General features: G+C 35.7%; 4 protein-coding genes across 12 annotated transcripts in view; 2 read left to right on the top strand and 2 right to left on the bottom strand.

Moving 5' to 3' along the window:
- LOC134839523 (integrator complex subunit 9-like) overlaps positions 1-21,519 on the top strand; it is a 228,060-nt gene that overhangs the window by 185,705 nt on the left and 20,836 nt on the right. The gene's annotated exons all lie outside the window — the stretch shown is intronic.
- The window catches only part of LOC134839524 (large ribosomal subunit protein uL11-like), a 359,274-nt gene that overhangs the window by 100,786 nt on the left and 236,969 nt on the right, over positions 1-21,519 (bottom strand). The gene's annotated exons all lie outside the window — the stretch shown is intronic.
- LOC134838953 (uncharacterized) overlaps positions 1-21,519 on the top strand; it is a 58,981-nt gene that overhangs the window by 26,730 nt on the left and 10,732 nt on the right. For 4 of the 6 annotated variants that reach the window (XM_063854318.1, XM_063854322.1, XM_063854319.1 and 1 more), the window contains exons 15-18: positions 547-615; positions 922-1,329; positions 3,182-3,275; positions 19,586-19,858. In XM_063854318.1, coding sequence (XP_063710388.1) covers positions 547-615; positions 922-1,329; positions 3,182-3,275; positions 19,586-19,858 — 844 coding nt within the window. Of the gene's footprint in view, positions 1-546; positions 616-696; positions 712-921; positions 1,330-3,181; positions 3,276-19,585; positions 19,859-21,519 lie in introns of all 6 variants that reach the window. The other 2 variants (XM_063854323.1, XM_063854324.1) reach the window with 2 other exon arrangements.
- Positions 4,235-18,642, bottom strand: LOC134839048 (3-hydroxyacyl-CoA dehydrogenase type-2-like). 4 transcript variants are annotated; one of them, XM_063854451.1, is made up of 5 exons: positions 18,310-18,642; positions 10,530-10,977; positions 6,829-7,169; positions 5,955-6,149; positions 4,235-4,832 (listed from the first exon to the last, which is right to left on the bottom strand). In XM_063854451.1, exons 2-5 carry the CDS (start codon positions 10,894-10,896, stop codon positions 4,659-4,661), a joined length of 1,077 nt encoding a protein of 358 aa, XP_063710521.1. In that variant the 5' UTR covers positions 10,897-10,977; positions 18,310-18,642; the 3' UTR covers positions 4,235-4,658. The 4 variants fall into 4 exon arrangements, with proteins under 4 accessions (XP_063710521.1, XP_063710523.1, XP_063710522.1 ...); XM_063854453.1 differs by lacking the exon at positions 18,310-18,642 and adding an exon at positions 11,371-11,774; XM_063854452.1 differs by lacking the exon at positions 18,310-18,642 and adding an exon at positions 11,239-11,774.

Genomic DNA, 21,519 nt, shown 5'->3' on the forward strand with positions numbered 1-21,519 from the left:
GCGGATCTAGGATATTCTCGGGGGGGGTTTGCGGATTTTCAAAAAATTTTCGAAAATTTTGTCGACCAAAATGATTTTCCGAGCTTTCCCAAAGCAGTAAAAAGACTGTTTTGGTCAAAATTTTTGCGCCGCAGGCAAAATTTAAAAAAAACAGGCTTAAAATAGCGTTTTTAAGCGGCACTTTTTGGAAAATGTTGACCGAAAAGTCGCGTTTTATTGGCGCGCGTTATCCTCTCAAAGTTAGTACATTTCGGCGCCCAAGGCGCCGTTAGAAAAAATTTTAGAGTCCGTCCGCCAAAAACGGAATCTCAAAATAGTACAAAGCGGGACCCTTTGGGTCGTCAGGGGGTCGAATCCCTCCCCCCCCCTTAGTCCGCTGGTGACTGCAATAAAACGTGAACAAGAGAACAAAGTGTTAGAACATTTCTTAAATTCAAATTGCCGTATGATCAATTTTTAAGCAACTTTATATCCAGTTTTACGAGGGCATGGGAAACTGGAAAAGAGCCCAAATTACTTGTTGTGAGTCATGAAAGTGTGTTTTAGTTGCCGCACGTTCGATTTCGAAAGACGGAATCGGAGACGTAACAAACCTGACACAGTGCTCAGAATTAGGTAAAAAACGTTCCTTTTTTTCTGAATTTCTCTCAGCTTAATGTATTTGTTTTTGACCGGAAATTATTTAAAATGTTGTAGCGAAAGCGTGTCTTTGTAAGTTCCGTTTTTGATGCACATTTGCGCTTATAACCTTTGGATTTATCATCCCGCGTGCAATTGGTTAAAGCTTCGCTTCCGCATTCATCGTGTTTTTACCCAATTATTCATGCGAATTGCAGATTATGCGAATTTTTTTCCTTCTTTCCAGCTTTTGAAATACGAATCTTCATTGTATTGCAATTAGTGATTGGAGTTTGACCTTAGGGTGCGGTGACTCATTCGCTGCCCCAGAAGCTATGGGGTTGAAACGGTACCACGATTTTACCGTGAGCACTATAGACACAACATACATATGCAGTTCTCGACCGCATTACAGAGTGCAAACTCCTTTTATAACCCCTGATGCCAACTCCTCTAAATCGGAGAGCACAGAAAGTGGCTCATCCGCCTCAGGAGTTTCAAGTCTTCGGAGGAGTAAAGTTCACGAGGCTCGTTTGAGCGTCTCAGATGCTCCGAAGATATCTATCCCTCGTCTATCGTTTTCGTGCATGGTCCCCGATAGTATGTCGATTTCAACCGAAAATACGCCAACAGGCGATCCTTACGGTTTTGATCGATTCTCGGATTCCTGTAGTCGTAAAAAGTGCTCGACTGCTCTTGGGTATTCAAAAGGTGATAAATCTATCGAAATAACCGCAGTGTCTAACCTGAAATGCAGCTAATTTCTGTTTTTGGAGAGAAAATTTTTAGATTAGGTTGTTGTGGTTTTGTTTGTTTTTGTGAGAGCTTTTTCACGCTTTTCCTAGATTTGTACTCCAGAAAATGCTTGTTACAAATTAATTTCAATTTTTTCCAACATACTTGCGCAAATTAGCGCTCAACTTTTGTGCTTCAGTATTTTGTTCAACTTGTGCTTTACTATGGTGCTCAAATGCTTTTTGGTAATTTTAGTGCATGAATTTTTCCACTCTATTCTTGCGCATTCCTTGCTAATTGGTAATTTCTATTTACACAAGCTGTTTATTTCCAAGTGGCCGGTGATGATGCAGATGCGATGACGTGATCTACAGGTCGGAGGTTGAATTTCGACACAAAGTAGTTTCATTTTTTTTGGTGGCATCTTTGCTGCATAGCATTGGCAATTAATAGTAACTATATCTGCTTATTAGCAGCTAGGGTTAGTAATTGTTAAAGCGATGTGGCGCAGATGCGAGGACGTGAGACTTCTAATCTTTTGGCCGGAGGTTCGGTTCCGGTTCAGCAGAATTTTCATTTTCAAAGCCAATTTTTACCGGTTCTTTTTTTCCAGATTTCACTTTGTTTTTAGCTTTTTAGAGCTAGTTCTTGCAGTTTTTTTGCTTGTGCTGCCTAGCCTCTGTGTACAATGACTACAGACTGAAAGGCGATACGATTCAGTTAAGAAAGCAATTAATTCGTATTCTAGAGGTCCGTTCTTGAGGTGGTATGCAGTTAGCCTTGTTGTTTCGAAGCCCAGTATTGTTACCGGCTCATTTGGTAATTTCTTGCATCTGTAAAGCTTCCTTTAGCCATTTTTTTTGCTTTTTTTTACGAAATGCAGCTCTGCCTGTGTTGAACTTTGCAACCCGCTTTTTAAATTTTTGAAATGCGCGTACTGTAGACACATACAGATCGTGATGACTCCTTTTAGTGTTTTTTTTAGGAAAAAGTTTTGTGATGTGTTTTGTTTTCAAAACTAGGAAGTTAAATCTTTGCATCACTTAATTGAGACTTCAACTTTCTGTTACTATGTTTGCAAAGGTTTTGTGTAAATTCAACGGAAATGTTAGTTTTCTGTTCATTCATTTTCCACTTTGATTTTTCGGAGGCTAATGCGTAAAGTGTCTTCTGCGTTAATTTTTTGGGCGAGTGGGTCGAATTCTTAAGCCTTTTCTCGAGTCTGTTAAGCTAGGAAGTTATAAGTTTTTGAATTTTCCAAAACTCTAGATTTGCTGCTGTGTAGAGAATTGAAATCTCCCTTTTTTGGTAACAGCCAATTACGGTATTTAACTTGCTTTTAATTTAAAATAACTTTTAATTACGCTTGCGAATAGCAAGCTTTATCAAATCGGAACGTAGATTTTTTTCAGGCTAACGAGTTTAACAAAAACAATTAATAATTTCGCCAATAGAGATATTTGGTCAAAAATATACTTTGAGGATGTCTGCGTTTTAAATTCCCGTTGTAATGAAAACTTTTGCTTATCTATGCAAATTTTGGTAGACCTGGCTACTGATATTTTTCCGAACTACTTTTTCGGCTTTAAGGCTTTCTAGTTATTCTGTAGGCTAGCTTGCCATGATATGTTTGTGATTTATCGCAATTGGCGCGAAGCTCCGCTTCGCCTTCGTGTTAAACTTGAAGCTCTAATTTTTCCCTACTAGCCATCAATTTCTTTCCTTTGTGCTACAATCTTTAATTATCAAATATTTTAAGCTCACCATATAATCTGTCTGGTTATTGTGATACAAGTGAAGTATTCGATTAAAATATTTTTGTTTTTAGTTCCGCTTTCGAACGTACCCGATGAGATTGGTCTGGCTTTCCATGTGATGGAACCTATAACTAGTCCAGTTCTAGCTGCCACTGTGTTGACCAAGTAAGTATTACATTTCAAAAGATCATAATGTACTAATAAAACAGTTGTTAGATCGTGTAATTTTTGGTGTCGTAAATGAGCCCTAAAATTTTCATTTCATAAGTCCCCTGTTCTGCGATGCCGATTTGACTTATCAAGCTTGTTTTTCAAGTGGGTTGAAACTGTTACCTCTCGGAACGTAATTGAAAATGGAGCATACATAGTTACTCTACTTTATTGAAAAAAATCAATCATAGAAGGCTTATGTACTGGCATCAGAATTTAAAAAAATACACAAGCATCATCTTAAGGTGAATCTGTAAAACTATTTGAAATTCTCGACAGTTTTTTGGTGGTGTTTTGCTTCATAGCATTGGCAGTTTATTAGCATCTATAGCTGCATCATTGATGGCTAGTGTTAACCAAATTTCAAGACCAGTGATGCAGATGCGAGAACGTGCGAACTCAAATCTCGAAGTCACAGATTTCAATCTGACATTAAGCAGAAGTTTTATTAATTCGAGGCCGATTTCTAATTTTTCTTTTTTCGGTTTATTGAGCGGCTTTTGGCCGTTTTATCGCTGGTTTTTGCAAAGCGCAGCTTTGCCTCTGTGTAATAATTTCTCCTTGTGTTTTCGCTCTGGGACAAGTGATGCAATTTCTATTTCGGGCTTGTGTCTGAAATTGAAGCAAGAAAATTGGTCGAATACTGGCGCATTGACAATTTCCCTCATCTTTTGTCTTTTTTGTTTTATCAGCATTTAAGCCATTTTTGTGCCTTGTTGAACGCAGTTGGTCCATCATTCGTGATATTTAAGGTTTAACCTTTGTTGTTTGATTGAAGATCTTCAGACTAAAATCTGCTTTATTTTATTTTAGCATCGATCTTTATTCACTCGAAACACTAAGTAGCGTCAATTTTGTAGCCATATTTAAATAGTAACCTTATTTTGAAACGTTCGAATATGTATAAAAACGTATGGATATTGAATTATTAAATTCACTGAAATGTCAAATGGATCTCGGCAAATGTTCAGTTATACAAATACTACTAACCGGTTTTGAATCAATTCATCAAACAGAACATTAAAAGTATAAAATGTCAATGGGATGTAGAATATGCTATTAACGCCGCCGAACTTCAAATATATCACTTTTTAAAGATTAGATGAGGTAAGCTTAAGTAAGACTGTTTCAAATCTGGTCTAGACAATTTCTTTTTCTCTTCATCTTAATGATCATGCAAAATAATGGTACAAATCTTTTGTTTTATTTTTATTTTCATACTCAGCCGAAAAAATTCTGGCTACTCGCTCAAAATTAATTCTGAAATTTGTTTTTTTGAGAGAGAGAGAAATAAAAATAGATAGTCTGTCGAGAGAAATAAAAATAGATAGTGGTTGCTTAAAACATAGATGCGGGCAATCGAGATCCCGAGTCGAGTCGGATGACGGTTCCGTTGAGCATCGGGTTCTCGTAAATAGACTGGACTAGGTGTGCATACTCGTCCGGGTGGCCTAGTCGTTTTGGACACAGAGCGATGTTCTTCGGAATTTGGTTGACATATTGTTCAGGAGCCTACAAAGTTGAGTTTTGGATTAACTATTCACAATTAATTATGGGATCATTATGGTAGTTCAAGCGATACATAGCGCCACTTTTGAAAAAGGATAAGGAAAAAAATTATTTATATGCGCGGTAAATTTAATGTTTTCTTAATAACTTTTTTTTATGTTGAGCAAATTGATTTTCTGAGCTCTTCCAAATCACTATGAAGTTACCAACTTTTCTGCCACGCAGTCAAATTGTTGAAAAATAGGCCAAAAAAGGGATAAAAACGGATATCTCAAAATAGTACAAAGGGGGACCCTTTGGGTCGGCAGGGGTTGAATCTCTGAGGGAGATTGGGAGAGGGAGGCGTCCCCCCCCCCAGTTAGCTGGTGGTATTGAGTACTCTTAAATAGGTCTTGCTATTTTTTTCAGGAAAAAGTCTTTAAATTTGTTCACGCTCAATTTTGATTTTTCGCGGCTCGACTTTTGATATCTTTTCAAGGTCACTTCATTTCCTTTGTTAAAAGGAAGGCAAACTCCACTATTGAACAGCAAAATTGTGAAGGTCACCAAAAACGTGATTGAATTGAATCTTAAATTGTTCTAGAAATTCAAAGAGCTTTAAGGGCATCAATTCTTTCTTTGAAATTCGGTTTTTGAGATTGAGATTTTCTCAAAAAAAGTTGACTCTTTCAAAAAGAAGTCGGTTTTAATTTCTGTTTCCTTGCGTTCATGACTCTTTTCCAACAGTCTGTTGGCTATGTTTTTGCTCTGCAGAGCTACTTTTTGTCGTTTTCTCGCTTGTGTGTGCGAGGTACAGCTTTGCCCTTGTGTATATGTCGGTTTTGTAAACCTAGCTCGGCTTTGGTCAGCTTAAGCAATTTTCTATTCTATTTAAATTCTTGATATGTTTCTGAAATGGTGCCGGCAATTGTTCCCCTAATTTTTTTTGATGCCATATTCAGTTTAAGGACGTTTTGTTGATATTTTGTTTTGGATTTTCATCCTCTTCTGTCGCAAGAATGGAACCTTGTTCTGTATTTAAATGATTCATTCGTCTGTGCATCTGTTTTTATATCGTTTTAGTTGCTAAATACGAAGCACTATCCTTTCTGTTGTGGTATAATTTAAATACGAGTCTTTAATCACCTGTCTAAGAAGAGGTGTGTCAAAGAATCCCGGGGATATGGTGACTACTCGTATGCCAAGGGAAGCTAGATCTCTTGCTGCCGGGAGTGTCATGCTCTCCAGGCCCCCCTTAGACGCACAGTAGGCCAGCTGGCCTGATTGTCCATCCGACCCAGATATGCTGCCGGTGTTGATTATAACTCCGCCGCTACCATTCTACAAACCAGAAGGCTAATTACTCATAAGTTTTCTGAAAAAAATACACTCCCCAAACTTCATGAAGTCAAGTTCTTAAAATGTAATGCATGTTCTTAAACACTATCACTGAAGGAAATTTAAGAACTGAAAATGTTTTTTTTCTAAAAGGTTGGAAATCGCTCAAATTTAGAATGTATTGGTACAGTAGCAGATTTAGAAGGGGGAGGCAATGGCGGATGGATACTATTGTACTACAATCATTTTTAGTAGTTCGAACCTAATTTTTTCCAAAAGCGCCAATGTATTCTTATTTGATCCAATGTATCCAAAAAGTGCCTAAAAACGTTATTTTGTCCTGTTTTACTTTTGATTTTGCCTGCGGAGTAGAAAGTTTTCTCACAATAAAATTTTTAGTGTTTTGGCAAAGCTCGGAAAATTGTTTTGGTCGATCCAAAACAATTTCGCACTTATTTGAAAATCCACCACTACCCTTCGAGAGAAATTCTAGATCCGCGCCTTTTGATTATTGGCGCCTAATTTTGCCGCTTTTTAGTGAGTTTTAACATCAGTTAGGCATAAGCGGTGTCAAAAAATTATACCAGACAGGAACGCTGTATTTGAAAGCTCGAACTTGTGAAACATAGGGATTTGGGTCATTCAACTATTTTATTTGATTTTTCAAGGAAATTTATTTTACCTGAACAGTGCCTCCATTTTTAGCCATGGCTTTGCTGCAATATCGCATGGCATTAAATGTCCCAATTAAGTTCACTTTCAACACATTGTAGAAAGACTTCTCGCTGTGCATTTTGTCTCTTTTTGAGTCATAAAGCAGCGAATGTGATCCAATTCCTGCGCAGTTTACATTCAAACTGATTTTACCGAATTTTTTAATGGTAGCATCAATTGCATCCGATAATTCTTCGTCATTGTTCACGTCGCCTTGCGTGAACAAGCATTTGTCAGCTCCAAAAGCAAGAACTAGTTTATCAGCAGAGCTTTTGATATCGAAAATGGAAATTCTGGCGCCTAGTTTGGCTAAAACAAAAATGGACCTCTTAATAATGTTGGAATGAAATGGAACTCTGCAAATAAACGAAGCGGTCGTATGACTTATTTATTGTTTGGAAAATGTCTAAAAAATTGAATATACTTAAGTTTAGTTTAATTCTTCATGTGTTTTTATACTAGCTTGCGATTTTTAGTGTATTAGTAGAAAGTTTCTTTTTTTTCTAGCCTAACTCGCAAATAAAAATGTTCATTTAAAGTGTTCACTTATGTCGTGGCACTTTTGCTATAACCACGATCTGTAGCATTCGAAGTTTCATAGCTATTGTTTTCTGCTTTATTCATGGCTAGTGTTTGTTATCAATTAAGTGTCCGTGGCTGAGTGGTTAGTGCGCTAGACTCCTAATGTCTAGGTCGCCGATCGAATCCGAGACGTAGCTGTAATTTTACTATTTCGATGCTTATTTCTACTTTTTTTATTGCAATTTATAGAGCTGCATTTTGTCGTGTTCTCGCTATTGTTTGCGAAGCGCAGCTTCGCTTCTGTTTTTATTATAGAATAATACATCCGTTTGCGTCAAAAATTGTAGGGTTTTGTGCTCGCCGTTTTTTAAATGTCAATGAAGTGCCGTTTTTTGTTTTTGAAAAATAGAAAATCAAATGTCGCGAAAAGTTTGAATGGTAATTTTCAGAATTCCCAGTGGAGTGAAAAGATATCTTTTGATACAGTTTTCTCAAATTGGGTGGGTCAATTTGTAACTCTTAATAAATTCTGCTACATCAAAGAGCTTTAAGGTGATAGATTTTTTTTCAATCTCTGAAGATGAATCATTTTTCGTTCTTTTTTAGTCATTCACACTCTCCAACTGCCTGATGGCTCTTTTTGTTCAATTTTACAACTAAAATAGTATGAAGTTAGCTGCAAAGTTTTTTTTTACAAAGTATTTTTCAGCGTTATAGTTATCTGCTTTAGTTTTTTGTTTTTTTTTTGAAATTTAATCGTTCATTTTCGCATTCATATTTTCTTTCACTGCTAGACACGATAACCTTCATGAAAGGTGGCTCCGCTTTACGATGTCTAGTGATTTTATTATCCTTTCGGTAAGGTAATTGCAGTCAAGAACGAGACTTTTTTCCCCGTAAAGAGTTTTGTTCACTGTATGAATGATTCGTGGTCATGATAGTCATCCAGTTTTAGCCCTTATTGTCTAAAGTTAATTATACAAAGCTAAGAGATTTTCATTTATTTATTAATGGAGTGTTGATATGTCTGAATTGATTTTTTTTTAGAAATAAAATGTTTTCAGCTTACTTGCCAGCGGTGTATTTCTGTAAACTTAGCACATTTTTTACTTTTAAATTCTTGTTTGAGAAGTGTAAATAAAATCTCACGTGTTTTGTGTTTTTAATAGACATTGAAATAGACCTCGGTTGCAAGGTTTGTTGATGTAAGTTTCAAGGTCTATGAACGCAGTGGACTTTTATATAGGCCATAATTTGTTTTCGTGAAAATTTGTTGGGGCTAAAGTTGACCTTTTTCGAGGGTTGACTTTTGTTTTTTCTTCAGTTCTTTTTTTTGCTAAAAGGAAGGCAAATTCAACAATCAAACAGCAAAAGTGTAAAAGGCACGTGTAAAAGGCACTATTAATTGCAGTCAATGCTAAGGATATTACCACAGACTATTATATTACAAACAGCACTTAAGCTTAAAGGCATCATGGAGCTGTAGCGTAGAGGCACTTCTAGTTTTGACACTGTATTTTAAATTTCAGATTTTCCAGCGAAATAGAAAATTTTTCTATTGATCCAGTTTTCTCAAATTGGGTTAATTTATCAAAAATGTGGCAATAACTTGATTTAGAAATTTAAAGACTTCTAAGGACAATAATTTGATTTAGAAATTTAAAGACTTCTAAGGACATCTATTTGTTTCTTTCAATTTCGAAAGTTGAGATTTTCAAAAAAAAATTCTGTAAACGTTCATTAGCTCTTTTCCTACTGTCTCTTAGCTGTTCGTCGTGTTAGTGGTTATTCTTAGTTTTTAGCCATTTATAGGCAAGAATAAGATGTGATGAACCTAATGGTAATTCAATTAAGAGCATTTGCCGAGTGTTCCTCGAGATTCAAGAGTGTGGTATGATCTTTAAAAAAAATTTCAAAAACGAGTGTCTATAAATCTTAATATTTGGGCTAGTAGATAAGGCCAGTGAATATTGATCAGGAGTTCTATAGTTTTAATTCCTTAAATTCGGATGTTATTTTTTCAACACAAGCGAGCTTGTGTTCTAATAGGAGTCGACTTTAACCGTCAATCGCACATTTCATTGCTCAGTATGCATAGGTGTTGAGATCGATATCCTGTTTTCTCAAGTTTTTAAGTGGCTCTCCTTTTCTTTCCTGTCTGCTAGCTTGCAATGCTATTTTTTGTGATATCTTAAGTGATGCTAAGCTCCGCTTTGCCTGCGAATGTAAAATTAATTGCTCCGATTTCAAATAATTACGCTTTCTTTTTTGAATAATTTCAGATTTTCGGCTGAATAGTTTTTTCTATGTTATATCAGCGAAGTCGCCTCGTAGTGGGGAATTTGAAGGCTGAAAATAGGTTTTTTTGCGATTAGTGTTGAGCGATGTAAATGTTTCGAATTTTAGAGATTTACGGCTGATTTCCACGCAGAGGTTCTTGTCTGCTCTTTCGGCTAGCTTGACATGCAGTGTTTGTATTGTATTTTAAGTGACGCGAGTTGAGTTGGCCCTAAAATGAAGCTTGTTATAGTTTGAACTCTCTTTTTTTGCAACCTAGGTCGCAAATATTGTTGTGTTAAAATGTGTTCATTTTGATCAATAACCAGCTATTAATTGCAGTCAATGCTAAGGATATTACCACAGACTATTATATTACAAACAGCACTTAAGCTTAAAGGCATCATGGAGCTGTAGCGTAGAGGCAGGGAAGGAGACCAGCAACAAAATAAGAGGATTCGAACCTGGTCAGGGTCGGATGTTTTTAATGAACTTTTCGTATACTAGATAAAATGCGTCCGCTATATAAATTGGGGCAGGTAAATTTCTTTTCAAAATTACTGTTATTGCTAATGCGTCATAATTGGCTTGCGTCATTTAGCAATTATGTAGACATATAATTGTTGGCGTGCGTCACTTAAGAAATTTTGTGGACTCAAAGTTTTACTCAGTCAGTTTTTCCTGGTAGCGTTATCGGTCATATTTTTGGGCTCTTTTTCCTTCACAGTAATGTTCAAATAGAAATTGACCTTTCCAGTAGGTATGATATCTTCAAAGTTTAAAAGCCCTAAAACCTTGAATGACAAAACTTTAAAGTTTGTGGAAGATATGAACGGCTCAATTGGCAAAGTATAAGATAAGTATACGTACAAAATCTACGTGCAGTTGCTTCTCCAAGACCCGATCCGCCACCTGTGATAAAAAGGACCGTCGAGCTGTCTACTCTATTCAAGAGTTGGGAGTCTCCGTCGGAGCCGTCATGTTTGATTTCGAGGGCGTTCAAGTCGAAATTGGCACTAGAGCTCATACTCATTGAGTTCTCATGTTCCGCGTGACTCGAAGAAGACTCATGGGATCTGAGGTGTTTGTGATGGTGATTTGAGATACCATTGGCGTAATTGGCTGCAGTGGTTGCTGTTGATGTCTCGAGATGCGATTTTGTTTTCCCATTCTGCTGATGATGGTCGCAGGGGTCGCCCTTAGAGTAGGAAGACGCAGAACCGTTAGTGGCTATCATAGTGAAGCAATATGAATAGGTCTGGCTAGCTTTGTTTAAATTTACTTTTGTTGTTTAATCTTGGCGATGAAATGCAGCGATCTAAAATTCACAATAAGTTTAAGCTGCCTTAAGATTGGGATCATTTGGAAATGAAAGTTGTTCACTTGTACCGCAAAGACTAACAAGTAAATTTTAATTTTAAGTTAATATAACTGCGTTTTGTTGTTTGGTAACTCGAATGACGTTTTGTCTTTTTTTAAGTTCAATGCTGCGATCTCAAATTAGTTCCGATTTTGATATGAACCTTATGGGTCAACGAAATTTATAGTAAAATACCTCCGTTTTGATTGGAAAGTTTACCCAAATTTCAGACAGATAACTGTTTGCTCCACCCCAAATTCAATGTATATTCGGTAATACAACAAAGGTTGATTGATGATCGGACATTTATCTCTGATAATTCTGATATACCGACAATATTTGCTGACTAACATGTAAATTGGATGTAAACTGATTTAACTGAGTCATAGAGGGTTGAAATGTGTAAATCATAGAGGGTTGAAAAAGATACTCGATGATTCGTTTAATGAATAATTATCGACAATCGAGTCCTTTTAGTCGATAATGATTTCAACAAATGTGGTCTTGATTTCCGGCACCTTCTCTTCGTTGTTTTGAATGGACTATTTGGTTTTTTATTATTCCGTTAACAGCCTTTCACAGTTGAGTTCACAAAACAAATATAAGCTTAAAAGATAAATTAAACTCTACAGGTATCTAAGAAATGCAAATATTTTTAGATCGAATATCGCTGTTAACTTTATTTTGGAATTGCTAGGCCAAAACAGATCATAAATTTTGTTCCAAGTCCAACAAAGCCAGTGGTTCTTTTTACCACCAAGAAGGCAAATTGTCAATGCGTGCTGTGAATGGCTAGAATATGATCATGTGCTGTTTTCACACGGAAGTTTCCAAATGGGTTATACGACTTGGCTACCTCATGAAACAACTTTGAGTGTGATCAATTCTTCCAAAAATGAGCGAACTTGAAGTCGGTTTTATCCGTCATGCAGTGTAATATGGGTCACTGTTCCAAAACAACGGGATACACGACCATCGAAGGCAAAAAGTTATTAACAGAGATTGAAACTTACCTAAATTGGTAAAATTCTAAACTGTGAGCATAAATCCAAGTTTCGAGAGTAATGATGGTTTGTTGTCTTGCAGACTTGAAAGTACAAGTTATACGAACAGAATTGAAAAGTCAGATTTGAGGGAAGAATTTGACAATCAGGGTAAACCAATGGTAGTATAAAACCAAAACTCAGTCTTCTGTTACCTTTTCATATTCAGATGGTTTTTTTTCCCCTTGGTGATCCAAATTTTCTTTCTTTTCGTGCTATTTTATAGCATTCATTTTTTGCTTATTGACCCTTGAAGGTATTTTTCGAAAGTATCCTCAATTTAGCTTAAAATTCGGCAATTTTTCAAAAATGACTACCTCTTGCCAATGCTTTGTTTCTGCGATTTTTCCAACTTTTGAATAGATTTTCTGCAGGTAAAAACCAATTTTTTGACATTAGACAATGTTGACCAAAGAGATCCGTTTTCCAAAAAAATCTGCGAAAACCAAATTAGTTCGCCATTTGCAGAATTTACCAAATGGCAACCTAAACTCACCAAGTGGTTTGATCGCATTTTTTTTGTTGACTTAGTTCAATCTTTTTTTAAAAATCTGTTTCTGATATGCTGTAATTTGCCAGCTGACTTTTATGTAGTGACTAGTTATTGTTGTAACTTGATGCACTGTTCGGATACAGAGACGCTCGGATACAGAGACATGAAATAGTTGGAAACCTGATGAAAATCATCTAGTGGGTTTAAATTGAGTCAAAGGCTCGAAGCTTTCTAATCCTTTAGTTTTCTTCCCGAAACAAAAGTTTTTACGAGCCGAGAATTTCTTCCGGATGTTTTCAAAATGTGCCGAATTGCTCGAGGTCGAAGTTGAAATTGCTTCATATATGATAACGTAGTTTTCAGCACTTAAATTAGATGTATTTTTAAGTTCAACGAGGCAGTGTCGAAGGTAGTTCGGGGAGATAAGTGGTATGAGACTGGTAATTTCAAAGGGTGTTTTGTGGAATTCCGGAACCGAAAACAATAAATCAATAGTTTTCTGGAAATATATCGGCTAAACTTCCGCTTTTGCAGAGTTGAGTGGCCTGGTGTCAAAGTGGGCATTTGAGTGGAGTGCTCAAGTTCTAAAATTTTAATAAACAAAAGCTTCAGACAAAAATTTTTGATCATTCTGACCTCTAAGTGGGGAGGATCTTTCTTTCAAATGGTGTGCTTAAGCTTTTTTTTCAATTTTTCAACTTAATATCAGGTGCAAAAAAATCACAAGAATGCGTCGACAGATATTTCAGATTAAACGACATTCAAAAAATTTGAAAATTATTGTGCCTAGAAAAATCGTTATAGAAATTTTTGCTTTTTAGCCTTGTTTCGAGCAAACTTCAATGTAAAGCGCCAGAAAAACGGCTTTACTCCTGGAAAAAAAATTTCGAAACTTCATTTAGGCCAATAAAAAATTTTAAAACATAATTTGAATAAAAATTTGTGCTCAGTCTTCCGACTTAAATTTGAAACAAGACTGCTCGTAAAAACTGGCCTCGAATAGGTTTGATTAATGAAATATTGACAAACTCTGTATGAAGAATCGTGTTTGGAATTATTAAGACCAATTAGCCTCCTTCAATTTTATTTGGAACGTTTTTGTGGTGCGGGATAATTCGTCACGCGTAAATAATGCGCGTTTAACTTTCATCTTCAAAGTATGACAGCGCTCTAATAGTCACAATAGTCTGTTGTGAGTGTTTCACAGCAAGCATTGAGGCAGGAAAATTTAGTGATCAGTGCGCCCCTTCTGGAATCACGAAGCTGAATGGATCGATCCACCGAGGGAAATGTTTTTCAGAATTGGTTTGAAAAAAAAACCACCCCGAGCATATATATTCATTACTTTCTTCGAAAGTCGCAACAAAAAAAACTGAACATTTTTAATTAACGAAAGCTTTTCTTGAAGTAACTCTTCCTGCTTACACAGCAACCGGCTAATCTTGTTACTTCTTGTTTTTATTCAGCTTAAGTGAGTTTTGCGAAATTTTATGGGCCAATTTGCTCTGTATTTTCTCGTCATGTCTCTAGTAGCCCGAAAACATGAAGTGACAATTATCATAGGCCATTTTTAAAAATTTGCCAACTGGTTATTTGCGAGGTTTTGATTGGAGTATTTTCTCGTGATTAGGTGTTTATTACATAAGTAAAGGCTTGTTTGAAATTGCGAATTCACTTTTTTTTTCAACCTATCTCCCAGAAAGTAGTATTCAGTGCGGACGTTCAGTATCCGAGGTGTGCTTGTGTTTAACCTGGTGGTTTGTGTGCGCCATATTGGAGGTTGGTTTTTGTAAGACATCAAGAGAATATAGCCCAATCGTCCAGGTATGAAATTATAGGTGTCCGGCAGTTTTTTCTCAAATTTTTAATTTTCTTGCTCTTTTTACAATGTTTGCTTGTGTTTGATAAATGTAGGTCTTACTTGTTTTAGTTGCAATTTAAAGTCTAAACGAATGCAAATTACACTTTCCTATATCAAAATTGCACATACGGGTAAGTTGAATCCTTTTGATTCAGTTTTCTTAATGTGGGGTATTGTTGCCCTACAAGATTCTTGTAATTCCAAGAAATTTACGGTTATATTTTTGTTCCGACTATTGAAAACGGGGAGGAAATTTGTATTTGGTGTGTTTAAGCTTTTCGGTTTTCCACGAAAAGTTAGGTTCCACAAATAATAATCGGAATGAGTCGAATGATATATCATATTAAATACTTTTCAGTCGGTAACAGAGAAATCGCCAGTCACTTGCGAACAGTTCTAAAAAACGCGGATAAAATTTTTGTTCTGAAGTTTTTTCTTTTGTGTTTGTTGCTTCTGATTCTTGTTTCGGATTTTAGAAAAAATTGTGTCAAAAAAATCATTCTTACCTCAGAATTACTTAATGCTCTGAGTTTCTTCGTTTGAAAAAAAAAATCATTTTTATATCTGAATTAATTGTGGTCCTAATAAGACCACGTGTAATTCGGTTATAAAAATTGCTTTTTTTTTCAGACAAATGAAAAAATTCAGAGCAGCAAAAAATTCGGTAACAAGAATGATTCCTTCTCACAAATTTTAAAATTTCAGGACAACTTTTCCACATTTTTTAGAATTGTTCGTACTAATGCTGGTAAATTTGGTCTCACCTTGTTTTTAAGTGTCAAGGAATGTAGTTTTTTTTTTCAGAAAAAGTTCTTTAAGTTTGATCGCACCAAATTTGATATGTGCAGTTGGTTTTTTTTAATGAATGGCACTGTTATAACTGGCTGTTAGCGATTTTTTTTTCAATACTTGTTTTTGTAAATACGGTTTTTTTTGTGGTATACTGAGGGAAATACTGGAGACGTAATCATTTCACATTTTTGTAAAAACTTTGTTAAAGCCTAATTTTTTGGGAGGTTTGACGGTCTCTGACCAAAATAATAGGAATGGTGCACCTACAAATGTTTTTCAATTGAATTTTTAAAAATGATTACGCTTGTGCTGAGCAACAGTTATCAAGTCGGAATATAGTGTTTTTAATATAAGCAACTTGTATTACAGGATCACTGAATCAATTTCTGAAATCTGTAACTTCATCAAGCAACAGACATATATTGAGCTTGTCTCCATTTTAATTACCCGTTCTGTTTCAAATTTGCTTTTTAGGTTGGTTGTAAATTTACCATACCAACTCCGGCCTCCTTTTTTTTTTCCAGTTCCGAGAGAAACGGCTTGATCTTTAGCCTACTGAGGATAAATGTCGCTTATATGGTGGTATATAGCTAGAAGCCAATAGCCAATTGAGAGTTTGAAAAGTAAATAACAAAGAATTACTATTTCAATTCTTGTTCAGCTATTTTTAAAAGTTCAGTTCTTGAAACTTAAGATCGTGTTTGTAAAAAAGTTGTGTTTGCGTGAATAACTGTAGTCAGAGAAGTATAGCTTAAAATCCTATGATGAAACGAAAAGTGCAATTTGACTTTCATAAATTCAAGTTTCATGTACCAGCAGTTGTGTCTATGCCTGAAATGTCAAAGGATGTGAGTTTAAATCCAGCTTGGTCTTGTTTTTTTCTCAAATTCATATAATTTTCTTTTTGTAGGCGCGGACTCTCGTTTTAATTTCCATCGCCCAGATGTTGGCATTCGAAATACTGGCGTTTTGGTTTAGGGTTCCATGATTTTGATTATGAGCTTCAAGAAGCGAATACAAATGCATATTAGGAATGAGCATAGCTCCAATAATTGTTCTTATTAGCTGTTTTTTTTCTACTAAAATATTTAAGAAAGATCCGCTGTATCATTTTTACGAAAGTTTTGCTGAATCATTTTTGCCGGGTTTTAATGGAATTATAAACCGGAACGTTTCAATGAGAATGTCCCTATTCCAATCTATCTTATTCCATTCTAACCTATACTAATCTGCACTCTATTCCAGTCTATCCCATGCCAATCTACTCTATGCCAATCTACCCTATACCATTCTACCCAATCTTTTATATACAGATCGATTTGTTAAAGATAACTGAGCTGAGTATCTCTGTTTAATACGCCGGTGAGCGGTTTAAGATCGCTGCGCGGCGATAACCGGCTCTAGCTCTCGTATAGAGTCCTACCCTCTGATGGCAAGCTCGCAACAACTTGGCGCGAATGCGTCAGCACTATTGTGCTGTTATCATTCCGTCTTAACTTAGGCGTGGGGTAAATTGCCAAAGGGTGAAATAGTATCAAGTGTAGAATGTATAGGGTAGATTGGAATAAGGTAGATTGTCAAAGGATAAATTGGTATATTGTGTAGAATGGCATTGGTTAGAATGGTGTAGAGTAGATGGGTATAGAGTAGTTTGTCCTGCTGCCGCCAGCACTGCCGAAAAGCTTGAAAAAAAGCCGAAATCACTGAAATTAGTGCAGCCAAAAAATTTGAAAAAAAGGGCCGTAAAATTTCTGACTCGTCATAATTTTAAAGCTCATGTTATGGAGTTGTTGATTCCCTTTTAAAAGTCAATGAGTTTTTTGAACTAGTTAGTGCGCGGTAGTAAAACAGTGCCAAAGTACAAAAGTGCCGAAAATCAAAAATCTTGTTCAACAGTGGCGAAAATTATTTTGAATACTGTTTTTACTCATCAAAAATCACTGACAAGTAATTATGTTCAAATGGATGGAAGCCGAAAAGACGAAAATGGCCATTTTTGTTGATAATGCTTGTTAATCAAACAAAAGTGCACCAAGCGCGGCGTCATAAATTTTTCTGAACAAACAATTACCTCATCAGACTCATAATTTCTTGTCGGCTTCGCTCCAAAATAAAACAGTATTCACGCAAAATTGCTAACGATTCAGAAAAAGGGGTCTAGGACAACCAACAAGCCGATGTGACTTCAAGCCGATGTGACTTCAAGCCGAAGGGAGTTCAGGCCGAATTTAAAACTTTACAGGCTCCTCAAAGCATTGTTTTTTCATCTGTAAAATGTATTTTTGAAAAGTTAAGGCAATTTTAGTCTAAAATCAGCGTTATTCATGACAACGAACCCCTTAGGAATGTCATCCCTAATTTACATCTGCGGATTTTAAAAACGCTTTCAACAATGTTTTAGTTTTTAACTTTCCTTAACATCGATTAGCGGCTCAAATGTTATGAAAAGGCCAAAAACTGGTTACAAAAATCATGAAATTGAGAAATTCTTCAAAACAGACTTCATTACCTTTTGAGAAAATGTTCGACTTGAAGTCCCTAATTTTACGATTTCGGCTTGAAGTTCCGACGGCTTTATGTCCGGCGCCTCACAAAAATAACTCGCAGAGATGATCAATTTTTAGACTGTTGAACACAATTCAGTTTAGGCACTGTTGTATTTCGGCACTGTTAAACGCACCGTTCGTGCGTATTTATGGAGTCCGTCGTATTCTTTCTTAAATTAGTTAAGTTCTCCAAGTTCATTGTCATTGTTTATTGGTCATGTTTATTATTGCAGGAAACTTTACTCACAGGTTTTTCAATTCGAACAATATTGATAACATCAATTTTTATTCCTGCCTTTACAAATTTGTACCGTAAAACTATTCAATGAAAAGAATTTTGTTTTTTATTTTGGCTCGGACCATAGTTTTTAAGGGACCTGCCCCTTTTCTTTATCAGAAAACATTGGTATATAATGCCTTGTAAAATGCTGTGCCCAAAACTGTCTAGACTGACTATTATTACATTAAATAAATAGGGTTTGGTCTTCCGGCTAGACAAGAAAGTGTGTTTTAAATTTAAATAACAGAGGTAGATTTTATAGTTGAATTAGTTACCTTTGGACCGCCCCCAAGTTTCTAAATAATGATAAAATGGCTGCAGTTAAATCATTCCGAAGAGAAAGGTGGTGCATGAATTGTCGGATTGCCGGAAATCAATATTCTGAGCTTCATTAAGAAAAATCAAGAAATGTGAGAGGTATCATGAGATCAAATCTTGAACTAAATTTGCTCATTTGATCTGAGGAATCTAAAATCAAATAATTTTCTGCAGTCCGAAGTTCATTCAAGAGGTTGAGTTTGTTATTCGGGGCAGTGTTAGGCTTAATAAACAGTTGTTATGGAGATATAGAGAGTATCAAATGAAAATAAGAATAGGGGTCGTCGACTTCTGAGTATGTTGCCTGAAGTATTAAATGAGGTTAGTGCTATTTCAGTGCAGTGTAAAGGATGCTTGGGGTTACTGACATTTTTGCACTTTCAACTATCAAAAGGCGGCTGCATTTTTTAAAAGACCTCGTGTCAAAGACCTCAAATTGCCTTCAGACTGTAACGGTTTATTAAAATATTTTTGTTTGATGAATAGCGTTTTGAAATCAATTTTTGAGCGCTGGGATTCACCTGAAAATTTTTACCCTGGAAATCTTTTTCTTAATTGAGAGTAAAAAATTAGGTACTGGCTAGCGAAAACAGCTCCGTAATCTCATTGTTTCGACCACTCGAAGATTGATAAGGAACTACGACATAGGGTCCCTTGTTAAGAAAATTTTCCCGCCAATTTTAGTTGCCTCAGAAAAAAAGCTCGTAGGGGGTTAGGTTTGGTATCTTATTGAATGGATTTACTCGAGGTTCGGATTCTAAAAAATTTCTCTGTATCGAAAAAATTTGGTCTGGATAAATACTGATCCCCATTTTTTTTTCAATTTTATCGTTAATCTAGATATTATTAACACTCATCCTTGTGTTAGTTCACCTAATTTAATGCATTTTTCTTAAAATTAAATTAATAGGAATTTAGAAACAATAAATGATATAAAAAAGTTGAAGTATTAAAAATTTTAAATGTATCTTTTTTTTAAAATGTTGTCGGAACATTCTGTACTTCTTGCATGGTTACCGGCTATCCTGGATTTTTTTGAAATGAGTTGAATTGGGCATTTGAATGATTGATTATTTAAGAAAAAAGTTCGAAGACTTTTTTCGACTTTTTCGAAGACTTTGTAAAATTGTATTTAAACTCTTCGATTGCTTTTTTTCGTATAAACGACCGTGGTCGGATGATTTTAGAAGGCTAATAGGTTATTCTTTTTCTGTTGAAACGTTTTTTTTTTAGTTTTGTCCTTGACTCGATTCCGGACCAATCCAGACCTACCTCTGGCCTAGTCCAACAGAATGCATCGAGCAAGCCTTCGAGTGCAACTTCAACTTCACAGGGTAAAGACTCGGAAAACGTTGTGGTACGGTCGGGCATGACGAGGTACAAGACAAGTATTCGAGAATTGGTCTCTTGTGGGTTCCTCTCACACTCGGTGTTGTTGTCAGTGGAAACAAATGCGCCGATGCCGAGACGAAAAACAAGACGCCGACGGGTCAAGAGGCAAAAAGAGTGAGAGAAAAGACTTCATTTTTGTTATTTTATTTCATGTTTGTCCAAGCGAGCTTGCGATCGTAGGTCAATTTACTCTTTTTCTAAACTAGGATCTTTACACGGGCGTAGCCTTGTGTGATAGTTACTTTTTCCCCAACTACTTTTGGTGGCACTTTTGGTGTTTTTGAATCGGTAGGCTACATAAGCAGCATAATCCCATTTGATTTGACATTTGATTAGTCATAAGCCAACTCAGTTGATGCTTTTTACATTTGCGATCAGCTTAGTGTGTTATTACGAACCTTCTTTTTTCTAACCTAACTCACAAATAAAATAGTTCATTAAAAGCGTTCACTTATTTGGAAATTTCACTGTAGAAGTGGAAATTGCATAGCATCTGTTCTCTGCTTTTCTGGTGGCTAATGTCTGGCGTCTATTAAGCTTCCGTGGCTGAGTGAGTAGTGTGTTAGACTCTCAATCTCTAGGTTGCATTTTCGAATTTCAGAAGTAACCGAATTTTGCTAATTCGAGGCTCATTTCTAATTTTTATTATTGAACTTTATAGAGCTACTTTTCGTCGTTTTCGTGCTTTTTGTCGCTTCGCCTCTGTGTTTAATTCATGAATTGAACCGAAGAAAGATATTTGTATCATACAACAGTATAATAATCAAAATCCCATTTAAGAAATTTTCCAGCCTGATTTTTTGATCAATTTAAGTTAATACATTAGAATTTACTACATGCAAAGTTAGTGTAATGCCTTTGATAATTACATTTTAAATTATTACATGCAAAATTTGAGTTTTTTGTGAATTTTAAAGCTCCTGAACCTTTGCAACTTTCTCGATCGTGTTTTCGAAGCTGCTGCTTCGCCATTCCATCCAAAAATCATTTATTCAACATCTTGAACTAAAAATATTTTGCTTTATTCTAATTAGCTATTTACACTGCGAGCGTAGTGTATTAGTATGTCTCTAATTTTTTCAACTAATTTCGCAAATCAAAGTGCTCATTTGGTGGCACTTTTGCTACAATCAAAATCTGTAGCATAGGAAGTAGCATCGCATCTGTTCTGTACATTATTTGTGGTTAGTATTTGCCGATCATTAAGAATTCGTGGCTGAGAGGAAAGAAAGTGAGATTCCAAATCTAGAGTTCACAGGTTCGAATCCGACACAATAAAAGTTAAGCTAAATTCGAGGTTTATTTCTACTTCTTATTTCACTTAACAGCTGCTTTTTTGTCGTTTTTCGCTAGTGTTTGCAAAGCACTGCATCGTTTCTCAAATTCTAGCACCATCTCAAAAAATATTGTTCACATTTTTAGATCAAATGATAAACAAACCGAATTGGTCAAAAATTTAGTGTGTTTTACTCTATTCAAATTTCAAATGAGCTCCAGATTTTTACCCAGAAGAGATAACTCAGAAATTAGCTCTAGGAAAAAACTACCTTCACATCTCAAATATCGTCCTTGTTAGAAATCGAATAATGAATAAAGTATTTGCTGTTGATATAACCTAGCCAATCAGTGCGATCAGTGTGTTATTCTCTTTGTTGCAACATCGCAAATTTAAGAAATTCGGGTGGAAAACGTAAAAAGACCTTCAACCTGTTTTTAGTCCATTTTAGATGTTTTAAATGATGTTTAACCTGTGATTGTTTTCAAAGTTATTCAGG

This window comes from Symsagittifera roscoffensis, chromosome 2, assembly GCF_963678635.1.
Source record: "Symsagittifera roscoffensis chromosome 2, txSymRosc1.1, whole genome shotgun sequence".
In the NCBI taxonomy this organism is placed as follows: domain Eukaryota; kingdom Metazoa; phylum Xenacoelomorpha; order Acoela; family Convolutidae; genus Symsagittifera; species Symsagittifera roscoffensis.

What these genes read in the sequence shown, in the direction of transcription:
- LOC134839048 (XM_063854451.1), bottom strand. Translation starts at nt 10,896, where the DNA reads ATGATAGCCACTAACGGTTCTGCGTCTTCCTACTCTAAGGGCGACCCC. An exon ending in AGCAACTGCACGTAGATTTT is followed by an intron (nt 7,170 to 10,529) that starts GTACGTATACTT and finishes TTTTTGTTTTAG; the next exon opens with CCAAACTAGGCGCCAGAATT. An exon ending in ACACACCTCTTCTTAGACAG is followed by an intron (nt 4,833 to 5,954) that starts GTGATTAAAGAC and finishes TCAACTTTGTAG; the next exon opens with GCTCCTGAACAATATGTCAA.